This window comes from Astyanax mexicanus, chromosome 18, assembly GCF_023375975.1.
Source record: "Astyanax mexicanus isolate ESR-SI-001 chromosome 18, AstMex3_surface, whole genome shotgun sequence".
Taxonomy (NCBI): Eukaryota; Metazoa; Chordata; class Actinopteri; order Characiformes; family Acestrorhamphidae; genus Astyanax; species Astyanax mexicanus.
Genome location: NC_064425.1, coordinates 3,063,170 through 3,087,353, shown reverse-complemented (window position 1 = coordinate 3,087,353; position 24,184 = coordinate 3,063,170). Strand labels below are relative to the sequence as shown.

General features: G+C 38.0%; 2 protein-coding genes across 2 annotated transcripts in view; both read left to right on the top strand.

The window, feature by feature from the left end:
- The window catches only part of LOC125782675 (uncharacterized), a 33,520-nt gene extending 31,412 nt beyond the window's left edge, over positions 1–2,108 (top strand). Inside the window, exon 13 of the mRNA XM_049467431.1 lies at positions 1,909–2,108. Coding sequence (XP_049323388.1) covers positions 1,909–2,089 — 181 coding nt within the window. The 3' untranslated portion in view covers positions 2,090–2,108. The remainder of the gene's footprint in view (positions 1–1,908) is intronic.
- A 57-nt stretch (positions 2,109–2,165) lies between these two features.
- On the top strand, positions 2,166–20,669 carry si:dkey-103g5.4 (uncharacterized). The gene is made up of 15 exons (XM_049467430.1): positions 2,166–2,184; positions 3,265–3,492; positions 4,298–4,633; positions 6,265–6,642; positions 8,251–8,421; positions 8,521–8,678; positions 9,817–9,957; positions 10,064–10,211; positions 10,820–10,950; positions 15,486–15,611; positions 16,353–16,542; positions 16,655–16,729; positions 17,299–17,430; positions 18,686–18,745; positions 20,526–20,669. The coding sequence occupies exons 1-15, from the start codon at positions 2,166–2,168 to the stop codon at positions 20,651–20,653; spliced, it is 2,421 nt and encodes an 806-aa protein (XP_049323387.1). The 3' UTR covers positions 20,654–20,669.
- The last annotated feature ends 3,515 nt before the right edge of the window (positions 20,670–24,184 follow it).

Genomic DNA, 24,184 nt, shown 5'->3' with positions numbered 1-24,184 from the left:
TTGTTAGTATAAGCTCGCCAACCAATCCTCTCACAGTAGCAGTAATGCTAGTAGTGCTTTACAGTGTAAAACCTACATACATTACAAAATACATTAAAATTTAAAATACATTAGTCTACTTTCTAATATTAAATAAATACTCAGAGCAAGTAGTTCATTATTATTTTTAATTTAAAGTTTTAGCTTTTGGCTCCATTCACACCCATTCATAGAGGACTCACTTGCGGGCTTCCTATAGAGTTTAAAAGCAATTTTCTGATGTAACAGGGGGCAGAAAGTGGTCAGACTCTACATAAATGGCTTTGGTAATGCAGAAGATGTGTTTTGCCCCCGTGGTTCTCTCTCTCTCTCTCTCTCTCTCTCTCTCTCTCTCTTTCTGTGATCCCATTGGCTGTAGATAGATGCTGCTCCTGACTCCCAGTCACCGGCTGGAACAGATATTTAGCATGCCAAATATTTGCCGGGCATCTGCAGATCGTAAGTCAGCAAGATCGTAGCTGAGAATGTCTGGATATATCCATTTTACACATAACAGACCGAATTTAGGTCACACCAATTTGGGATTTGCAGTGTATATATAGTGTTTGATGGTCCTGATTTGATTATGTATCCTCAACCTGATCAATAAGGGATATCTATAGGAAACAAAGCTTCTGTTGTCCTGCTTTTCTGCTTTTACCAGTGGAAATAGATGTGGGTGGTTATAGAGTGCGGACTCCTCGATGTATAGCGGTGTAATGGTGCTTCTGTAAATATTTGAAGACGTGTTTGGTTGGAAGAAGGAACTTTGAGCCTAAGTGCTCAAAAGACACGAGTACACTCACTTCACTGCAGCTGCCAAAGGTCTGGATGATCTTCTGCATGTATAACATATAATGCATAATGTAAAACAGGAAGGCATGAGTGTGGAGAATGATGCACTTTTAATAATAAAGGACAGAAATGGCTCAGTTAAAAGGTCTTTGGGATGAGTATACTTTACTGTACTCACCACAGTTTACAGACTGTTATAGCAATTTCACGATCATGGCTTTCTTATGATGCCTGTTGCACACCAGTTTTGTACTTTCTGCATTGCAGCACCATGACAAGTAATGTCAAGCCATAATAGATAATATGGATCTTATAAGAGTTTCACTAACACTTTCTATAGAGATGACTAACTGTCATCTCTATAAGACTCTATAGACATACTCATAGCACATTATAATGCATTAATAAGGCATATACTTATACATAGGTATAACCCATTATAGCCATGTTTATTAGGCATCATGAATTGTGATTATAATGCATTAATACATTTATAAATTGTGTTTATGACATACATGTATACCAAGAAATTGTATAATGATCTAAATAGATTTAACCACTCATGAATTATCCTTGTCTTGAATGTAATATCAGTTCTAGTCACTGTTATTATAACAGGTCTTTGTGCTCTCCACTGTGGGCCAAGATTATTGATGATACAGCAGATATACTGTATACTATTTATCATACATATTATAAGCACGGCTTATAATGTATAACGATATATATGGCTATAATGGGTTTGGCATTTTTATAAATATGTGTAGCCATGTTTAAAGTGCCTTATGAATGTATTATAATATGTTACGAATGCGTTTAAAGAGTCCAATAGAGATTATATACATGGAAAGTGTTACCAGGGTTTTTATTTGGGGTCAACACATGATGCTACTAATATAACTAATAACTAATATAAACTAATATTTATAAATGATACATTTTAATTTTTGGCCACTGTGCTTTTAAATTTAAAATATGTTGTTTTTTTGTTATTTGATAGAGCATTGCTTTCATTCTTTATCTGTGTCCTCCATCATGCCCGTGCTCCTCTGCAGATAAAGCCTGTATGTTCTGTATGTTCTGTATGTTCTGCAGTGTTATAGAGCGGGTGGCTGTTCTGGTGGAGGAGATGGTTGAGCTGGTATCGACGGAGGCTCAAAGACAGGGATGCTGGGCTGTTCTTAAACAGGCTACAGGAGCTCAGCTGCTCTGTCCTGCTACTGGAGCAGCTCTCAGCAGGGATGATATCATTGGTGAGTGCTTTAGACTGTATTAGAATCTTAAGGGTTAAAAATACTGTACTTAATGTAATAAAAGTAAAATTACAATATAAAACTGCAGGATGTTTAGATATGCTGGATGAGTTTGACTGTATTTGCTGGATGTGTTGGACTTTCTGTTTGCACTGTTTGCTGTAATGCCATTATTGACAAGCGCTTATTCAATGTATGCAAATATTGTGTGTCTGACAAATGAATTGCTCCACCTAGTGGTGGCAGAATGTTAAAGAGAGAGGAGGATATTACAAAAGTGTAATGCCCTTTACACCAGTTGTGACACTTACCATAACTATTACAGAGTTTATTATGGAATCAGAAGTGGTCCTTTAAAGAATAATTTAAAGCACCTGGAGTTAGTTGGTCAGGTAGATAGGTAGCTATATAAATACAGCTCTGTAATTAAATTAGGAGACCACCTCAGTTTCTGAATCAGTTTCTCTGATTTTGCTATTTATAGGTTTATGTTTGAGTAAAATGAACATTGTTGTTTTATTCTATAAACTACAGACAACATTTCTCCCAAATTCCAAATAAAAATTTACAGCATTTAGAGCATTTATTTGCAGAAAATAAGAAATGGCTGAAATAACAAAAAAAAAAAAAAAAGATGCAGAGCTTTCAGACCTCAAATAATGCAAAGAAAACAAGTTCATATTCATAAAGTTTTAAGAGTTCAGAAATCAATATTTGGTGGAATAACCCTGGTGGTTTTTAATCACAGTTTTCATGCATCTTGGCATCATGTTCTCCTCCACCAGTCTTACACACTGCTTTTGGATAACTTTATGCTGCTTTACTCCTGGTGCGAAAATTGATTCAAGCTGTTCAGTTTGGTGGTTTGATGGTTTGTGATCATCCATCTTCCTCTTGATTATATTCCAGAGGTTTTCAATTTGCTAGATATATATATATATATATAGATAGATATATAGATAGATAGATAAATATATAGATAGATATATAGATATATATATATAGATAGATAGAGAGATAGATAGATAGATAGATATATAGATAGAGAGATAGATAGATAGATAGATAGATAGATAGATAGATAGATAGATAGATAGATAGATAGATAGATAGATAGATAGATAGATAGATAGATTTTTAAGAAGGCCTTATTTCTGCCCATTTACAAAATCCTATCTAACTGTTTTTTCTCTTAAAGCACCTGATGGAACGGTCCGAGCTTGTGATTCTGTTCATGTGGACCCCGTCACAGGCCTCATCCTGCCCACCATAAACGCCCACATGCTTCTGGCCAGCGGGCACAGCATGCCCATCCCCCCGGACTTCTTCCTGCACCCACAGACGGCCCGGGTGCTGCCTGTGGTCGGGAACGTGAGCTTCGACCCGTCCAGCTCCACTCTGGTGTACACAGCTGATGCCTGTGTGGGTGAGTGTTGTGCTCCTCAGATTGCAGTACGAGGCTGGATTTTCACTACATTAAAAAAAATGATGAGTAAATTTTACTTTAAAAAAGTTTCGCAACTTTCTGCATTTGCTTTTTTTTTAAGTAAATTTAATTTCAGATAAATTTAAGCAACTCGGTTCAAGACTTAAATGTTACATGGAGTAAATAAGTGAACTGAACTTCAGTCAATCCTTTCTTTAAGTAAACTTTACTTCATTTCTCCATACAATATTACCTAATTACAATGACTTAATTTATACATTACTACTCAAAATAATATCAATATTACTGAAATTTAAATATTTTTAGTTAAAACAAACATATTACACATTCTTTTTACATATTATACATTCTTTTTAGTAAAATACATGCCATCCATGTGTCCAAATTTTAGGAATTATAATATATTATGTATCAAATTATTTGAGTAATACATAAAATAAGTAATTGTAATTAGGTAATATTGGATGCAGAAATTAAGTAAGTGTTACTAAATGAAAGGATTGATTTAGTAAAAAGAAATGAAGTAAAGTTTATTAAAAGAAAGTATTGACTGAAGTTCAGTTCACTTATTTACTCTATGTAACATTTAAGTCTTGAAACCGAGTTGAAGTTACTTAAATTGATCTGAAATTAAATGTACTTAAAAAAAGCAAATGCAGAAAGTTGTGAAACTTTTCTTTAAGTAAATTTTACTCGTCATTTTTTTCAGTGCAGGGCTCAGTTTAGATTTTTTTAAACTCTTGTTTCCATCTTTCGTTTCTTCCTCTCTGTAATCTGATCTCAGGTGAGGTGGGTAAATGGGATTCTCCTCTGCTTCCCTTCATCCCCTTCCCTTCCTCTCGTCACGCCGAGCTCACAGGGACCTCTAAGCTGCGGGGTCTCCGTGCGGGACAGAGACTGGTCTTAGGAGGACCCATGTGTGACTGGGACACCGGGGTACTGGTGCCCATCCTGGCTGTGACCATCCACCCCCAGACTGGTATTGTGTACCCACTGGGCGGGGTCTACATGTGCCCCATCTCACGTCTTTATCAGCCCATCCAGATTGGCTGCCCCATGCTGGACCCCCGCACAGGAAACATAGCGACGATCACAGGGGTCAGTCTGGACCCCCACACAGGTCAGAATAATTCACTTCTAGATAACTGTTTCTAAAGCCCTCTTTTATCTTTTATGGGGGTCCTCTGTGATTTTAATCCTGTCCAGAACGATCCTGTAGGTGTTTTTCTCAGATGTCCTCTGAGAAAATGACAGGCTGAATTATCTACTGTTTTTCTCTGAACTCTGAAGTGAATTTTAGTCCCGTCCAGACGCACATCTCTGAGTTTCGTCTCCTCACGTTTAATAAAATAGCTATTTGTCCATTTGAACACGTAGGCTGCCCGTTTCCACAGAGATCCATGTAAACACATCAGCAAGTAGAAATGGAGGAGCTACTGAACACCGTGGTCCTCCGGTAATTTTAGTTCCATCTGCACATCTCTGAATTTTGTCTCTTCGTGTTTAATAAAATAATAAAATAGCTATTTGTTCACTGCTGCTTACCATAATTGTACTTTGGGCGCGCATTTCCATGGAGATCTACGTTAAAAACACAACGGCTAGTGGAAATGGAGGAGCTACTGAACGCGATGTCATGTGACCGAGAAAGAAAAAAAAAAAACTCACTGGTTCGCCTGTTTTTTCAATAGCAGTCCGGATGCAGAAGTTTATCACTGAGTAGAAGTGTGAAATATTTTATTTTTCACAGACGTCCCCCTGAGAAACTAATCCCGTCCGGATAGGGCTTAAGTTCTGCTTTTTTACTACTCAATCCCTATCCGGACAGGATTAGTTTCTCAGGGGGTTCTGGGGTAATTTTCTCTTTTAGGGGTTTTTTTTTTTTGTCCTCTGTGATGTTATTCCCGTCCAGAACGACCATGTACGTGTTTTTCTCAGACGTCCTCTGAGAAAATTACAGGCTGAATTATCTACTGTTTTTCTCTGAACTCTGTGCTCCTCTGGTAATTTTAGTCCCGTCCAGACGCACATCTCTGAGTTTATTAAAAAGCTATTTGTCCACTGCCGTGCACCGTAATTACACTTTGAGCAAGCATTTCCACGGTGATCCATGTAAAAACACAACAGCGAGTGGAAATGGAGGAGCTACTGAACGTGATGTCATGTGACTGAGAAAGCCTAAAAACTCACTAATCCCGTCCAAATAGGGTTTAAGTTTTTGCCAGGTTGCCATTGTAAATAAGAAAGTGTTGTTAATGTCTTGCCTTGTTAAATAAAGAATAATAAAAAAAAAAAGTAGGGATATTTCACTGTGCAAAACTCACTCGGATAAAACTTGATTTTGCTAAATTGTCCCCCCTCCAAAAAAAAATTAACAAACAAAATTACAGAAGGAGCAGTAATGCTGATGATTAATGAAAAACTGATAGATTACAAACTAAATCAAACAATCAAAAATGACACATTTAGCTATAGTAGTCATGCTGTAATCAGGATGTTTGCGATTGTCGCTGTCTGTGATTGGGTAATCTTTTTAATTGTGTCAGTGATTAGGTGCATTAATCAGATAATCAGTAAGCTCTAATAAATCATTTCTCATCATTAAGTTGTGGTATTTATCCTAATTTAAAAGTGTTCGTTTGCTCCAGCACTCTCAGCATCTATCAAGTATGAATTTAATAGGACGTTGTTTGAAATCAATAAGTAAATACAGTAAAGTTGGGGCCTGGCTGATGAATTGCTGTTTTTCAGGAGCGGTTCTCCCAGTCGGGGGTCTGCTGCTGGGGGAAAGTTTCATCGAGCCCCTGAGTGGCAGGCTGGTCCGGGTGGGTGGAGGCAGCCTCCGCGGGGGGAAGGTGGTGCCGCACGCCGGGGGGTTCCAGGCTCTGCTGGACAGCCAGGCTCTGGGGGCGAGGATGCGGCTGGTGGAGCTGCTCCGGGGCAGCTGTGAGGAGAAGTGGAGCACCGGGACTCTGGAGCTGAACCGTGAGATCAGCAGACTGAGAGCTGCCTCCTCAGAGCTGGAGCAGGTCTGGAGGAACAGCCAGCACTGCATGCTCCAGCTGCTCAGCCGAATAGAAGCCCAGCTGGAGTGGGCCTGGGGGGTGGCTGAGGACGGGGGCAGTCTAGGTGGGTGGGTAGAAGCTCAGCACCGTGTTGTGGTTGAGCAGAAGTGATTTGATTTCAGTCTGTTTTTTCAATCGAAGAATGACTTGACCGAGCAAGACTAATATAAAGGCCTGTGTTTAAACAGAGGTGGGAACAAGTCACCAAGCCCTAAGGCTCAATCCTATTTCACCCCTCTTACCCCTACCTCTTCTTTTTGAGTGTAACCCTTCCCTTTAAAACAGAGCACCTCATCAGGAGGAGTTCAGCAACCTAGCTGCTGCTGCTGCTGCTGGTTAACTACTTAACTTTAGGGCGTATTTTATTGTATGTCTTCAGAAAGGGGGAAGATGGTGCAAAAATTAATTATTATTGTCCATTTCTTAATTCCTCTGTGATGGGGAGCTAAAATTAGCTTTGATTAGCTTTTATTTAATTTTATTTTACTTTTCTGTTGCACCTTAAATGCTGCAGCCAGCTCCTGCTGTCAGTTGAACCATTTTTTAAGGTGGAACGGAAAAGTTGGTTAGCTAGTTAGCTACTGAGACAAACTACTAGCAATTTGTTTTATGCTTGTTATAAAGAATTCAGCCATAAATCACTGAAACTACACATAATAACATATGGTCATATAGTATATGGCTAATTGTCACTTTTAACAAGGAAAATACTAAAATTTGTGTGTTTCTTTGGCCGCTTGTTCTGCACCATCTTACCAGTGATTCTCATGCCTCTATGCCCCTATCCCTTCGCCTAACCTATTCCTCCAGCCTAACAAGAATCGAAACACTAACACCCTTTGGAGTGCACATGCAAAACAGAGGGTAAGGGGTAAGTGGTAGGGTCAAGGTGTGAAATTGGATTGGGCCTTAGTTGCAAGTAACAAATCCCAAGTCCATACAAGCAAACCCAAGGCATGTCCCAAGTCAGTATGAACAAGTCTTGAGTCAAGTCCCAAATCTGATTCTGGTTGGTTTGTATCTTTAGTGCGGTTTTCTTCTGGTGAGAACATGATCTGGTCTCGATCCGACACAGCTATAAAAAAAATATACTGCTTTTATTTGAGCTAAACTGCTGCTGAAGCGCAGTTTAATCTGATATATGAGCCACATAATGCTAATAACCACAGCTATGAACAAATGCTGTCTCTGCTGCTGCTCCATGCTGTTTACATGCACAGTGCGTGCTGCGTTCACTGCTTGCAGCTGCTCAACCCTGTTTACTACGTGTACATCTGTGCTGTAAGTCTCATTAAAAACACTGTGTTTGAAAATGCACCATCAAATTGTCACCATTGTGTGTTAAAGCAGCTTCACACTGCACAGATATACGTGCTGGAACACAGCGTTATGTTTACAGTACTTTCTTGCCCATGTACCAGACATCTCTGACCAATCAAGAGGCGTTTAGGTTTATGCCTGTGTGAAACCAAACCAGAAAGAGGGAGAAACGCTGCAAATAAACAAACTCAACAACTGATCCGGACCATAGAAACTTTTACAACTACACGAAACGAAACAAAAATTGACATTATCGTTTATAATAAGCACTATGCAAATTTGATTTGCTGCAAATCTGAAACTCTGCAACTCTCAGCATGTACGTAACGTCCTCTGTGCATGTTTTATTTAGGGGAGGTCAAGCTTCCTGGCACTGAGCTGTCTCTGCCCGCTCTGCCAGGCCTGGAGTATCCAGATCCTGGAGGTTCTGGTCTGTCTGTCCCTGTTCTTGGAGCCCAGCTGGACTGGGTCTCGGGGTGCACGGTGCCTCTGTTTGGAACCATGGAGGACGCAGATGGAAAAGGTTGGACACAGTTTGACTTTCACACATTTCCTCACTTGTTTATTCTCGTATTCACAGAACTGTGAATATCCCGTCCTGATTCCTCATGATGTTTTCCAGGACTAAGCCCAATCCGCTTTGGGGCGCGGACAGTGGACCCGGTTACAGGGGTTCTGGCTCCGGTAGTTGGGGCTCGGCTGGACATGTGGAAGAGGACTGTGGTCCCGGTGACTGTGTCTCATTGCCTGACCATAGGAGACACTCCAGACAGTGTACTGGTGAGCAGGTTTGGTAGAGAAATAATGCATCATGCAAATTTGTAATTGGATTACTGTATTTTTTGCACTAAAAATGCACATAAAATCATATATTTTTCCCAAAAATCATCAGAGCTCCTTATAATCCGGTGCTCCTTATGTATTAATTCTACCAGTCAGGTGTTAAGGAGCAGTAAAGCCACTCCACTGAAGTACAGAGTTATACAGGAGTTTCAGTCAAGTTTCTCCAACACCAAGACTGGAGCAGTATTAGCATTAGTCACTAAGCATAAGTCAGATAAGTGCTAGCTTTTTTGCCGTTCAGAGGTGAGTATTATCAGCCTGTAGCTTGCTGCTAACAGGGCTAGCACTGCTGGAGCAGCATTAGCATTATGCACTAATCACGCTAATCGCTAGCTATTTTGCCATTCAGAAGCTAGTATATCAGACTGTAGTCTGCACATTTACCATGTTAAAACAAGCTACGTGGGACAAACAGCTAGCTTCATATCGCCCTGGCTTACCGGAACACTCAGGGTTCCTCAGTGTAGTGCTTTCAGGCAACATTAGGCTACTAGTGCTGCTGCACCCAGCCTTAGTGTAAATCTGGGAATCTAAGCTTACTGTAAACAAATGGAAGCGCATTACTCACCCAAATGAACAGTTTTCAGGAGTGAAATCAGTGTAGATTAAGATCCAGCACTCGTTTGACTTTAAAAGAAAATGTTATTTTTAAAGAACTACAGTTTTGTTTACTTAACATAAGTAAACAACCCCCATCCCCACCACCACCCAGCCGCGAGACCTGCTGAATTAGAAGGAAAACATGGCAACACCCCTGTTCCTTACTAGTGTTGCTTAGTACGCCTTATAATCTGGTGCACCTTATGTATGAAAATAGAACAGAAAAAAGACATTAATTGAAAATGAGCCTTATAATCTGGTGCACATTATAGTGTAAAAAATACATCATATTAGAGTGACTGGAACTCTAGTACCAGAGGGCAAAGGACACCTATGAAGGTGATTCACTTTCTTAACATGTTATTTTTTTCTGTGATTGTTTAATACGTGCAATTTAGATGTTTAGTATATTTAGAACATAGTATTTTGTATTTTGCTGTTTCTATAAATGTGTGTGTGTGTGTGTTTGGTGCAGGTGGAGGCCTTAAGAAGAGAGTGTGGTGCGAGAGCTGGGTACTGGAGACAGCAGAGAGTGAAGGAGGAAGAGCTGGTGTCGGATTTAGAGCGAGCTCTGAGGAACTGTCTGGACGTGGCGGTGCAGGAGGAGTCGGACTGTGTGAGGCTCGCTTTGGGATTTCTCTACACTGCCTGATCTACAGACTCAGCGCTCGTCAGTGGCCAGACCTCCTCTTTCTTTCTGTGTGTGTTTTTGTGTGTTGTAGCTTCTGTGGAGAGACATGGAGAGGCAATTGAAAGAAGCAGCAGCAGATCTTCAAGAGGCAGCCCACACTGAAGCTCAGAGGAGAAACGCTCAGAACTCAGAGCTCTCGCTCCTCCTGCCCGCCCACATCCTGCTCGTCCTCACTGGAGGTGAAGTGCTGACACCACTTAAAAATGATGAGTTTCTTTTATTTTACCCAATTAAAAACCTCTGGAATATAATCAAGAGGAAGATGGATGATCACAAGCCATCAAACCACCAAACTGAACTGCTTGAATCAATTTTTGCACCAGGAGTAAAGCAGCATAAAGTTATCCAAAAGCAGTGTGAAAGACTGGTGGAGGAGAACATGATGCCAAGATGCATGATTAAAAACTGTGATTAAAAGCCAACAGGGTTATTCCACCAAATATTGATTTCTGAACTCTTAAAATGAAACTCTTTATGAATATGAACTTAATTTTTTTTATTATTTGAGGTCTGAATGCTCTGCATCTTTTTTGTGTTATTTCAGACATTTCTCATTTTTGTTATTTTCTGCAAATAAATGCTCTAAATGACTATTTTTTAAGGAATTTGGGAGAAATGTTGTCTGTAGTTAATAGAGTAAAAGAACACTGTTCAGTTTTCTCAAACATAAACCTATAAATAGCAAAATCAGAGAAAATGATTTAAAAACTGAAGTTATATCTTCATTTTTTTCAGATCTGTAGCTATAAAGCGACATTCTGCTTATTGTGTGTGTGTGTGTGTTTAGGTGATGAGGAAGAGTGGGAGCAGCAGAGTCAGTGCCAAACTGAACTGACGACTGTGTTGAACAGAGTTACTGTGCTGATGGTAAAGCAGCAGTGGGAGCAGGACCAACCAACACTGAGAGCTGAGCAGGCGGTCAGTTCTGGTGCATGCATACACTAGGGGGGGTGGGCGATATGGCCCTAAAATAATATCATGGTATTTCAATGTATTTTTGCGATAACAATACTCTTGGCGATATGAGAAAACACTGAATTTAAAAAATATACACAGTACAGGCCAAACATTTGGATACAACTTCCCTTTTTAATGCGCTTTCTTTATTTTCATGACTATTTACATTGTAGATTCTCACTAAAGCATCAAAACTATGAATGAACACATGTGGAGTTTTATGTACTTAACAAAAAAAAGGTGAAATAACTAAAAACATGTTTTATATTCTAGTTTCTTCAAAATAAAAGAACCACCCTTTGCTCTGATTACTGATTTGCACACTCTTGGCATCATTCTCTTAATGAGCTTCTTCAAGAGGTGGCCACCTGAAATGAAAAGTTTTCCAACAGTCTTGAAGGAAGGAAGGAGTTCCCAGAGGTGTTTATTAGCACTTGTTGCTCCTTTGTCTTCTTCACTCTGTGCTCCAGCTCACCCCAAACCATCTGGATTGGGTTCAGGTCCGGTGACTGTGGAGGTTCAGCTCATTTTTTTTAGCTACATAAAACTCCACATGTGTTCATTCATAGTTTTGACACATGAAGTAGTCTAGTTTATGTAGTTTAGTAGTAGTTTATGTATATTTAAATATTACTTAAGTATACTTAATTTAGTTCCATTTTAGTACAGTTAAGTACACTTTAATTTAAGTAGACTTTTGTACTATTTTTATACAATTAAAGTATAATAAGTATAAAAAAAAGTTCAATTTTAGCACTCTTTAAATATACTGATTAATAATAATGTGGCTACAAGAACACTTTAGTGCACTATGGCATGATAGAAAACTAAAGAAGAGGCCGCACCTAATGTGGGCATTTTTTCTGGCAGGAAAAAGAGAACAAAGGATGCCATTAGGAAGCTGCATTTCCCAGGAGTATAGGGAAAAATAGTTAAACAAGACTAAAATGGCTTCTCTAACAAAAAAGGAACTTTTTTATTATATATATTATTCTTGTACTTTTTTTTGAAAAGGAAAAGGAGGGAAACAAAGAGAGAATGTCTTCAGGAACTCGAGAACTCGAAAGTAGAAAGAATGGCAGCCACTTAGCTACTCACACCCACTTTCACATCCACTCTCTCACACACACAAAGACACAGCAACTGCTGGTCTGTGTTTCTCACTCTTTTAAAAGCAGGCCACAGGTGTTCCAGATTAGAGCTGATTGTTTCCAGGAGCTGCCCATTACCCCCTCTGGTGGCCGGAGGATGCCTAGCCCTGGAGACAGCATTTACAATATACAAATTTACACGACAAGGGAGTTGCCCCTGTCGTATAATATATCTATATCTATATCTATATATATATATATAAATAACAATAAGTATCCTGATATATAATGTTTCACACTATAATGTGTAGTTTATAAGCTGATCAAATGGATCCGGTGGAAAACATACAAATTTATTTTTCCCTACTAGCCCACCGCGCTCACTGCAAATCCAACAAGCTGATTGGCTGTTTCTCCTGAAAGGCGGAATTTTATTCTTTTATTCTTGTACCGGCTCTGTGATTAGCATTAAGATATTTTCCGGTCTGTGCCTGTCTCCTCATTAATAATACAGCTGAGCTGAGCAAAAATATTCGGGGCTACTGTAAATTGTAAAATTCAGGCTTCAATTTTAGCTTTTTAATCGGAAACTACGAATGAACACATGTGGAGTTTTATGTACTTAACAAAAAATGAGCTGAACGTCCACAGTCTCGGACCTGAACCCAATCCAGATGGTTTGGGGTGAGCTGGAGCACAGAGTGAAGAAGACAAAGGAGCAACAAGTGCTAATAAACACCTCTGGGAACTCCTTCCTTCCTTCAAGACGGTTGGAAAACTTTTCATTTCAGGTGGCCACCTCTTGAAGAAGCTCATTGAGAGAATGATGTCAAGAGTGTGCAAAGCAGTAATCAGAGCAAAGGGTGGTTTCTTCAATTTTGAAGAAACTAGAATATAAAACATGTTTTTAGTTATTTCACCTTTTTTTTAGTTAAATACATAAAACTCCACATGTGTTCATTCATAGTTTTGATGCTTCAGTGAGAATCTACAATGTAAATAGTCATGAAAATAAAGAAAACGCATTGAAAAAGAGAAGGTGTGTCCAAACTTCTGGCCTGTACTGTACATAGAACACACCTGACAACCTCACAGCAACATCTATAGATTACCAACCCATTTCCATAGCTAGCAAGCATCTAGCAAAGCCAACAGCTTAGTAACCAAAAGCTCAACTTGGAGGCAAATTTGGGATCTGGGGTCATGTAGTGTGAACTACTGAAAGACGCTTGCTGAGCCGTCGCCGAATGATTGCCGACCAGTCGCAGACGCCTGGCAGATATTTAGCATGCTAGATATCTGACCCAGTCGGAGACTGGGAGCCAGAAGCAGTGGCTGCCCACAGCCAAAGGAATTAAAGAAAAAGAGAGAGAGAAACGAGATTACGGAGAAAGAGCGAAAAAGAGAGAGAGAGAGAGAGAGAGAGAGAGAACCACAGGTCCAAAATGCATCTCCTGCTTTATCAGAGCTGTTTCACTGCCTACACATATAGATTCATTACTCTTGTTAAAATACCCCAATTACCCACTCTCTTGATTAAGGAGTGTGTTTACAGTCCAGAGAATTTCTGTTATTTTCTGAGTTGACTGAATGCTACAGATACAAATACAGATTTTAAAAAAGGAAAAATAGCTGAAATGTTCCTTTAAAATTGTTCCCACACTCACACATGTACCCCATAGACCGACTCTCCGTTCAGTTTTGATGTCTAAATTCTGCACAACTCCAGTGAGTTCTTAAGAAAACTGAGCTGCGAGTGGTTTTGTGATCCACGTATGAAAAAAGAAGAAAGCCGTAAATTGCACCTCATCCAATCACATCCTGCAATTATGTGATTTCTGCGTATTTAACCAGTCTGTCCTCAGTGTCCCACTGTTTATCCAACAGATACAGTCAGCAGGACTGAACTATAAGCAAAACAAAATAATGAGCTGTTTAGATTTCATTTTTATTCCTCAGCCTTCTCAACAACACTAATGAGTTATAAGGCAAATCTCCTGCTAGGCGCTGATTTGATCTCCTGTTCCAGACGTCTATAACAAAACTAGAATGAATAATTCATGAATAACGTGAAAGCAGATTTTAAAATACATGGGCTATTCCGCCAAATATTGCTTGTAACTCTTCCAAATTAAACTTTTTTTTTTTTATCTTTTGTCAACTCTAAATAACTCTAATATATAACATATATTTAACCATTTTAAGCTTTACTTAATTTTTACAAAGTTTCTAATCTAAAGATGGTTACAAAACTCATGTGACTTATTTAAAAAGCATGTTTTTAAAAGCAAATCCACTAATTCCTTTGATTTTCTCTTAAGAAAGTCTTTATTTTAAAGAAATGGTTATAGACTGCATGTTCAAATAATTGATATTTATAACAAACAAAAAATAATCACTATATATTAATGCACATTGTATTTTTTTACTAAAAGATGCAAAGCTATTTTTATCTTTTCAATAAAAAGAGACCCAAATCTGTAATTGATCAAATGTATTATCATGCAATTCATTAAACAAATGAATAAATGATGAACCAAACAGAATGGGAAAAAAATGTGTTTGCATTAACTAATATTCACATTAATAAATCAATTAACCAGGGGACAATACTCATTCCTGTTACTGGAACTCACTCCTGTTACTTTTACAGAGTAACAGGACTAAAAGTAACAGGATTGAGTTTCTAGAATATAATTAGCAAAAACATGAAAAATAGCTAAACGGCGGATATGCTAATAGCTTGAGAACACTGAGCAAATTCTAGTGATTTCCCCAATTTTAAAAATTAGAATTAGAAGTAGAATTAATTTAGGTAACAGGACTGAGTGTTGAGATTGAGCTCCTCGGTTTTAGTTACAGTAAGATCAAATATACAGAAAAAAAACTAATGAGGGAACTTAATGTTGGTCTTCCCATGATCTTCATAAGAATCAGCTGATGTCACTTCCTGTTGTAGATGTGACTTCCTGTTGTAGAATGTTCCAGGGTAATCAGGGTAATCAGGGATGATCAGGGTAATGTGATACAGTAACAGGACTAAGTGAAACCCAGGGACACAACTAAAATACGTATGTTTTTATCTAAATATTATGGATTATTATTATCTCTGAAGGATTTTAATAACTATATTTCATGGTAAAGTTAATAGTTAGAGAGTGGGGGACGGGTTACAAATGCTATTTTTTCAGTGTTGCAAGTAGTTTTTATTAATGTTTCTAATTACGTATCTTACTTTTGCAATTAGGTCTGTGCACAAGACACTATGCTTGATAATAAAATGTATTTTAAAGTTATTTTGTGTGCACATTTATACACATAATTTTAATGGATACAGAAATGGCACTGATTGGGTTTGTTGTATTGGTGAACTGAAATCGTGTGAATGATCTGTTGGTATTTTAGGATGAGAAGATGAAGATGAGGGAGCTGTGGAAGCAGTTAAAGCAGAGACTCGCTGAGCTGGACGCTGCGCTGTCTTCAGTACACTGGAGCTGTGAGCTTAGCCAGATCCATGCTGACACTGCACAGGTAACACCTATCTAAAAACACTGTAAACCAGCAGTCAGTGTTTCGGGCAGAGCAGGTGGAGATTTTGGTCTGTGTGGTAGTGTTGTAAAATATGTAAAATTTAGTTTTTAGAGGGAGTGTTTCTCCATCTGTTTGGTTTGGTTTCACACAGGCATAAACCAAGGCACCAAAATGCACAGCAATAAACTATGCAAGCACGTCGTCTTCTCTGATTGGTCAGAGCTGTCTGGTGCGGGAGCAAGAAAGTAAATATAGGGAGAAGATTCTGTGTTCCAGCGCGTATATCTGTATATCTGTGCAGTGTGAAGCTGCTTTAACAATGAACGCTAAACAAGACACGCAGATGTCTGTGTAGTGAACGCAGCACATAACACACTCAGTGTGTAAACAGCATGGAGCAACAGAGACAGCACTTGTTCATAGCTGTGATAATTAGCATTATACTAGCTCTTCTACAACACCCTATTTTTGCCTTCTCCACTGTGGTATGTTTTTTATTATTGCTGCCTTTCTATTACTGACCGTGCCTGTCCCTAACTACCCCTGTAAGCCTAGTCTTTTTGATAATAAACTGTGTATTTGTTATCTGCGAGTGTCTGACCTTGGTTTGGCCTGTGTGACAGTATCATATGGGCACAAATAAAGTTCCTGTTGTTTTAAAGAACTTGTGTCTTGTAAATGTCAGTGAATTACACAGTAGAATAACAGCCTCTCTCTCTCTCTCTCTCTCTTATTTGGTAGTCTATGCTCTCAGGCACGTTCTGGTACAGGGATTATGGGCTGCTGCAGCCTAAAGCCGGGAGAAACCCTCTGAAAGCCGCCTCCATGACTCAGCACAAAATTCTCCCTCAGCTGGAGCGTCTCATTCAGCTGCTGGAAGACGGAAAGCTCCCCAGCCCCTCCAGCAGAGCCCAGCGCCAGCAGAGCTCCGGTACAGTGCACCCATTCTTCCCCTCAGCATAGAAACGGAAATCAGCCAGTCTGCCTGTGTTCAGCCTGTGTTCAGCCTGTGTTCAGCAGAGTCTCCACTGTGTCTTTTATAGAACTGTCCACAAAGCAGACGTTTGACCGGGACACATGCTCCAGAGCGTGGACTGTATCCGTCCCAGCAGCTAAAGGTACTGAATCACTGACTGAATTATTCAGTCTTAGTAGTGAAAAAAAGAAGTAAATATATTTTATAGTTGTTCTACATTCTCTACATTATGTTGTAATGAACATTTATCATTCTTGTTATGATTATTTGAGATAATTGCACAGTTATGTGCATTATTATAATATGCATTATTATTATAAGCTCTGGAAAAAAATAAGAGACCACTTAAAAATGATTTGGTTTTTCCAAATAAATAATTATTAAAAAACCTCTGCAATATAATCAAGAGGAAGATGGATGATCACAAACCATCAAACCACCAAACTGAACTGCTTGAATTTTTGCACCAGGAGTAAAGCAGCATAAAGTTATCCAAAAGCAGTGTGTAAGACTGGTGGAGGAGAACATGATGCCAAGACATATTAAAACTGTGATTAAATATTGATTTCTGAACTCAAACAAATTAATGCTTTAAATGAGAATATTTTTATTTGGAATTTGGGAGAAATGTTGTCTGTAGTTAGTAGATAATAGTCTGTATAAAAAGAACAGGCTCTTTAGTACAGATTTGTCTGTGTTTTTGCTGTGCAGCTGTTTCTGCTCAGTCTCTGAAAGATCATGAGAAAGCGTCGGCTGTGAGTGAGGAGATCAGCAGGAAGCTGCCCCTGTCCAGCACGTCCCCTACACACAGAGGACAGGACAGCAGCCTTGCTGAAAACCAGGGTAAGAGACATACTTCTTCATTAATTAATTACTTAATAATGAATTAATAATTATTACTTAATAACTTATTCATTTACTTACTCATGTATACATACTTACAAATTAACTTATGCAATCAGTTATTATTTAATACTTATTTATTTCCTTATTTACTTACTTACTAATTAACTTATGCAATCAAATATTACTTAATACTTTTTTACTTATTTACTTACTTACTAACTTAACTAATTAATTTACTTAATTACTTATTTATTTCCTTATTCACTTACTTACTAACTTAACTAACTAATTAATTACTTAGTTTCTTGCTTGCTTAATTACTTACTTACTCACTTACTTACATACTTACTAATTAACTTATGCAATCAAATATTACTTAATACTTGTTTACATATTTACTTACTTACTAACTTAACTAATTAATTTACTTAGTTACTTATTTATTTCCTTATTCACTTACTTACTAACTTAACTTACTAATTAATTACTTAGTTACTTATTTATTTCCTTATTTACTTACTAACTTAACTAACTAATTAATTATTTACTTAATTGTTTGCTTAATTACTTTCTTACTCACTTACTTACTTAAATACTTTCAAATTAACTTATGCAATCAAATATGACCTAATGCTTGTTTACTTATTTACTTACTTCCTAACTTAATTAACTAATTGATTTACTTACTTAATTGTTTGCTTAATTACTTACTTACTCACGTACTTACTTATATACTTACAAATTAACTTATGCAATCAATTATTACTTAATACTTATTTATTTCCTTATTCACTTACTAACTTAACTAACTAATTAACTACTTACTTAATTGTTTGCTTAATTACTTACTCACTTACATACTTACATACTTACAAATTAACTTATGCAATCAAATATTACTTAATACTTATTTATTTTCTTATTCACTTACTTACTCATTTAACTAACTAATTAATTTACTTAGTTACTTGTTTGCCTAATTACTTACTTACTCACTAACTTATACTTACAAATTAACTTACGCACTTAATTGTTTCTTAATTATTAAATTATTTCCTTACTTATTTACTAACTAACATAATATATTGTTTACTAATTACTAACTAACTTCTTAGTTATTATGGACTACATTACTTACTTACTTACTTATTTTTTTACCTACTTTTCCCCAGTTTTAAATACTTAATATGAAAGAATTTTAATTCCTATCACTCACCTTTCCCTCCTCCTCTTCCTCTTCCTGTTCACACAGATGATCAACACATCAAGGATCCTGGGATGCCCATCGACCTCACTGTCCCCAAACTGCCAGGTAAAAGTATGCCGAACTCGCGGGACCCATCAGAATATCATGTGCCTCAGGACAGAATTTAATTGGTTATTAATCGGAGCGGGAGTTTAATGTATAATAATCACACAATTAATTTTCCATGCATAACGACAAGAAGAAAAGAAATTAATCAATCAGTAAGTAATCATTTCTATGTGGAGAAGAATATGGATAAAATATAGTGTTTAATGGTACCAGTGTGCTGAAACCACCATCCCTGCTAATCCTAATACTGTATATTCATTCTAATAACTGGGGTCTCGGGTCACTTTTCACAGGATGTCTTCTTCTTCTGGCCACGTCACACTTCTTTACGTACTGACGTCACACTACAGCCTCCGGCTCAGTTTTACTGAACGCGAGCGGCTGGTGGAGCAATGGAGACTTCAGAAGAGGAAACTCAGAGCTCAGTAGATCATTCACTCATAGTAAAACCAAAGAAACGAAGGAGTAAAGATTCTGACTGAGCTCTCTCTCTCTCTCTCTCTCTCTCTGACTGAACATAACCTGGAATTGGATTTATTCAATTTAAAGTGATTCTTTTGCATGCTCGGTGTAATTACCCGTTCTCACCAGAGAAGGCACTAAATCCCCAAAATACTAAAACTAGTATAACAGACGCACGACTGGTGCTCAAAGAAAACTGCAAAGAAAACGGGAAGCAGTTTCAGGTTAATAACCAATGCATCAACAAAAAAACCCTTAAGATATTACTGATAAAGTGGATATATAAGTAGAGAATGAACCGCTGTGACAATTTCAGCATCTCCAGTTCACCTGACAGCATGTGTTTGGACTGTGGTAAGAAATGGGACAGTGCTATACAGCTCTATATTGCTGTTTTAATAAATATTTTAAAAAGTAAATTTTAAGCACGAAATTTATTTAATTCAATTCATATTAGGACTGTGGGCAGGAGTGGCAGAAATGTATATGTGGCAGGAGCTGGCACGAGATAAAAAAAGTTATTTTTGGCGGGAGCGCGCTGTAACAGGACTAAAACAATTTAGAGCGGGCAGGAGCTACTACTACTACTACTACTACCACCACTACTAACTCCTATTTACCAGTGTACATTAACAATAGTTGAATACATTGATGCAGACAATTGTAAACTACTTTTACTTCTGTTATTGCTACAACAGGTTTTTATTAGCCAACTTATAAAATCACTAGCAATACATGAAAAACGTAGAAATCTAATATAAATCACGGTTCTAATGGAATAAAAACATCACTGCTCTAATGCATGTCTTTTTCACTTCATTCTTTTGAAGTAAATAAAATAAACCTCCTGTTTTTTATGATAACAGAGCAAAGATATAAACGAAAGGATTTTTCTAAAGTCGTCTACTTCCAAACGACCAAAAAACACTTGAACGCATTTCAAGTCATAATTACGACCTCCACACTCGTAAGGTGATCAGCAAAAGCCTTAAAAACAGGGAAGGATTTGCTTTTTTATACTTCTCAGACGTCCTTCAGAGCTGGTGACTCTAGATTTGTGGAAATGAACACATTTTTCAGGGCTGACTGAGTTATAGAACTGCACGTCCTGCTTGACTTTGCTGTGTTTTTGCACAGTGGATCCACTAGAGGGCAATAAGGACAAAGCTCAGAAGCAGCTGATGATCAGTGTGGTTTTATAAATGAACAGTATCAGAAGCATCAGAAGGATCAGATGGTATAAAGTCTATCTTTGTTGGTTTTGCTGAGTCTGAGATTTATGATTATATTTATTTTGTGTTTGACTGTAATCCAGGTGAGGACTGGGCTCGGCTCCTGCAGATCTCCCCGCTGTTCCAGCTCATCAGAGAGGTGGAGCAGCAGATCAGAAACAGAGTGTGGAAAACAGGCCTGTTCAACAGCAACCAATCGGGTACCTCATAAACCACCAGTTCATGACTTATTTATTGATGCACAAACTGATTTAAAGAGACTTTCTACAGGATTTTGTGATTTGACCATATTGCTGTATTGATAATTCATCATGAATCATGATTTTCCTTTATAAATCATTGGTTGTTCAGTTCAGCAACTTCAGTTAAATATATATATCATATTGTGGATTAACACAGTGATATTTGAGAAGTGAAATGAAGTTTATAGGATTTACAGAAAGTGTGCAATAATTCTTAAAACACAATTAGAAACATGCATAAATGTATAAATTTGGGCACCCAAACAGAAGATCCTCCTTTTGCAGAAATAACAGCCTCTAAACTCTTCCTACAGCTTCCAATGAGAGTCAGAGTGTTTTTTTGAAGGTTAAATGTATTTTTAGACCATTTTTCATTAAGTAAATATAGTGAGAAGTTTCTGTTTTCCAGCACGTATATATCTGTGCTTTAACACTGACGCTGAAAATTTGCTTCTCCATTTTCAAACAGTGTTTTCAACAAGATTTGCAGTGCAGATGGACCCGTAGTAGGGGTGGGCGATATTATATGGTATACAATATATCGTGACACAGAAATATCATGATATTAAAAATCCATATCGTGATAATAGGGCTGTTCTGTCTTAAAAGTAGTCCATTATTTACTGTGAAGCTTTAGGTGTATTTATTGTATAATTGTTTTAGTTTGCAGTTTATATGCATGCACAAAATATTCTGCACTATTATTTGCTGCATTATATTATTTTATGCTGTATTATGTATTTTGCCACATTATGATTATACTGTTAAACTATTATATTATATTCCTGAAATTAATTATTATTTTTCTGTTTTCCTATATCGCCAAGTATATCGTTATCGCAAAAATACCCTGAAATATTGTGATATTATTTTAAAGCCATATCGCCCACCCCTAACCCGTAGTAAATGGAGTCATGCAGCTGTGAGCAGTGAACGCAGCACATGCAGCGTTCAGTGTGAAACTGCTTAGCATGAAGCAGCAGAGATAGTGTTTTTTCTTAGCTGTGCTAACTAATTAGCGTTATCTGGCTAATATATCAGATTAAACAAGGAGTATATTTGATATCTGGGTCAGATCGAGACCGGATCATGTTCTCACCACAAGCGAACTGCTTCAGAGTTCATTTGGGATCCACACCCGAGTGCGATTACTGTTTTCACACCTGCTTAATCGAATTGTATTTGTTATATATGTTATATATGACTGTAAAGAACCAAAGAATCCAAACAGGTAAAGGGTGAGGCAAATAGGGGGTAGTCTAAGTACAAAAAATGGGTCGTCAACAGAAAACAAACATAGTAGTCAAAAGATACAAAAAGGAGTCGGTCTAATTAATAGAGGAGCTAGAAAGCTAGATTCGAGGGAACAAAAGGAACATAGGAAACAGGGTAGTATTTATACAAAGCAGTCCAGGTGTGAGCAATCAGAAGCTCGGCGAGCTTGAACACCCTAGCGTCACATGATCAGGAAATGGAATCTTCGTTGTAAAGTTTAGTGTCCTGAGAAGGCAGATCAAAAAGTGTATTTTAATAAAAAGATGACAATATTAGAAGTTAGATAAGGAGTTATTTGCCAAATTACAGTGTTAAAAAAGTGTTAAACATCTAATTTTTTGTGCAAATCTAGTAGAGCATAGACATTTAAAAGCAAAAAATTATTAACAGTCACTTTATAATCGCATCTCTGGAGCTAAATCAAATCCAGTGTCCTACAGAGCTGAGAGATTCCCTCTGAAACTTTTTGAGCAGAGGGATGGGGCTGTCTTTCTGCTGCAGGCCCGGGGCGACCTTTCATTGATTTCTTGGATGCGCAGTGGGAGTGTGAGGGGGACCTGGTTCGAGTCAGCACTGAAACCCTTACCCCCCGAGAGCTTCTGATCTACCAGCACGGCCAGTTTCTTCTCCAGCTGCTCCACTCACACAAAATGGTCTGGAACTCCTGCTTTTTCCTCGCAATCACACATATTTACACACTAACTTCCACTGTGATTTAATCTTGAGTCTTTAAAGGAGAAATCCGGTGTAAAATGAACTTTTGTTGTAGTAAAACATGATAAAGAGTATTTACCTTTGTTGAATAGCTCACCTCCACTCTTCTGCAGCTTTCTGAGATCCAGAAATTTGGTGCTTTTTGCCCAGCACTCTTTACAACGGCTGCTTCGGGACATCCACTACTTGCCCCTGCAGATAAATAGCTTTTTACATCGTTATCTTGGCTCAAAGTAGCCCCAAACCTCATTAGTAGAATCTAGAGAGCCCCGACATTTAAAACGAGGCATTAAAGGAGGAGAACTTTGGTTTAAAATTGACTTTTTTGGTGTAGGAAAACATGATAAAAAGTATTTACCTTTGTTGAATAGCCCACCTCCGTTCTCCTGCAGCTTTCTGAGATCCAGTAATTTTGTGCTTTTTACCCAGCACTCTTTACAACGGCCACTTCTGGGCCTATTTTGCCCCAATAATATGCTTTTTACACAGTTATCCAGCCTCAAAGTAGCCCCAAACCTCATTAGTAGAATCTAGAGAGCCCTGACATTTAAAACGAGGCATTAAAGGAGGAGAACTTTGGTTTAAAATTGACTTTTTGGTGTAGGAAAACATGATAAAAAGTACTAACCCTTGTTGAATAGGACACCTCCACTCTCCCACAGCTTTCCGAGATCTAGTAATCTTGTGCTTTTTGCCCAGCTTTGCCCAGTTATCCAGCTCAAAGTAGCCCTGCCATTGAAAACGAGGCATTAAAGGAGGAGAACTCCAGTGTAAAAAGGACTTTTAGTGTAAAACATGATAAAAAGTAATTAACTTTGTTGAATAGCACACCTCCGTTCTCCTGCAGCTTTCCGAGATCTAGTAATCTTTTTGCCCAACACTCTTTACAACGGCCACTTCAGGGCATATTTTCCCTCAATACATCGCTTTTTACACCGTTATCCAGCTCAAAGTAGCTCCACACTTTATTAGTAGAATCCTGAGAGCCCTGCCATTAAAAATGAGGCATTAAAGGAGGAGAACTGTGGTGTAAAATTGACTTTTTAGGTGTAGTAAAACATGATAAAATGTTCTTATCTTTGTTGAATAGCTCAACTCCGCTCTTCTGCAGCTTTCTGAGATCCAGAAATGTTGTGCTTTTTGCCCAGCACTCTTTACAACAGCCACTTAAAGTATTAACTTTAAAACTGCACAAAACATTTATTAAAAACCTCTGTTTCACGCGTCTTTACTTACTTTATTTCACATGCACATCCTTTAAAAGAGGATCTGGCTCAGTTTTACTGAATGCGAGGGGCTGGTGGAGCAACGGGGACTTTAGAAGGGGAAACTCAGAGGGGAAACTCAAAGCTCCCAAGCCAAGAGGAACGTGATATGGTCCACTCTAAAACCAGGATTAATATTGGATTGATATTTGAGCGGTGGCATTTGAGCTCTGTGACCTAAAAGGGCTCTCTTTCTTACTGAACATAACCTGGAATCGAATTCATCCGTTCTGAAAGAAGACCGCA

Coding starts and splice junctions, on each gene's coding strand:
- si:dkey-103g5.4 (XM_049467430.1), top strand. Junction 3,493..4,297: donor CACAGCTGATGCCTGTGTGG/GTGAGTGTTGTG, acceptor ATCTGATCTCAG/GTGAGGTGGGTAAATGGGAT. Junction 8,422..8,520: donor GGAGGACGCAGATGGAAAAG/GTTGGACACAGT, acceptor GATGTTTTCCAG/GACTAAGCCCAATCCGCTTT.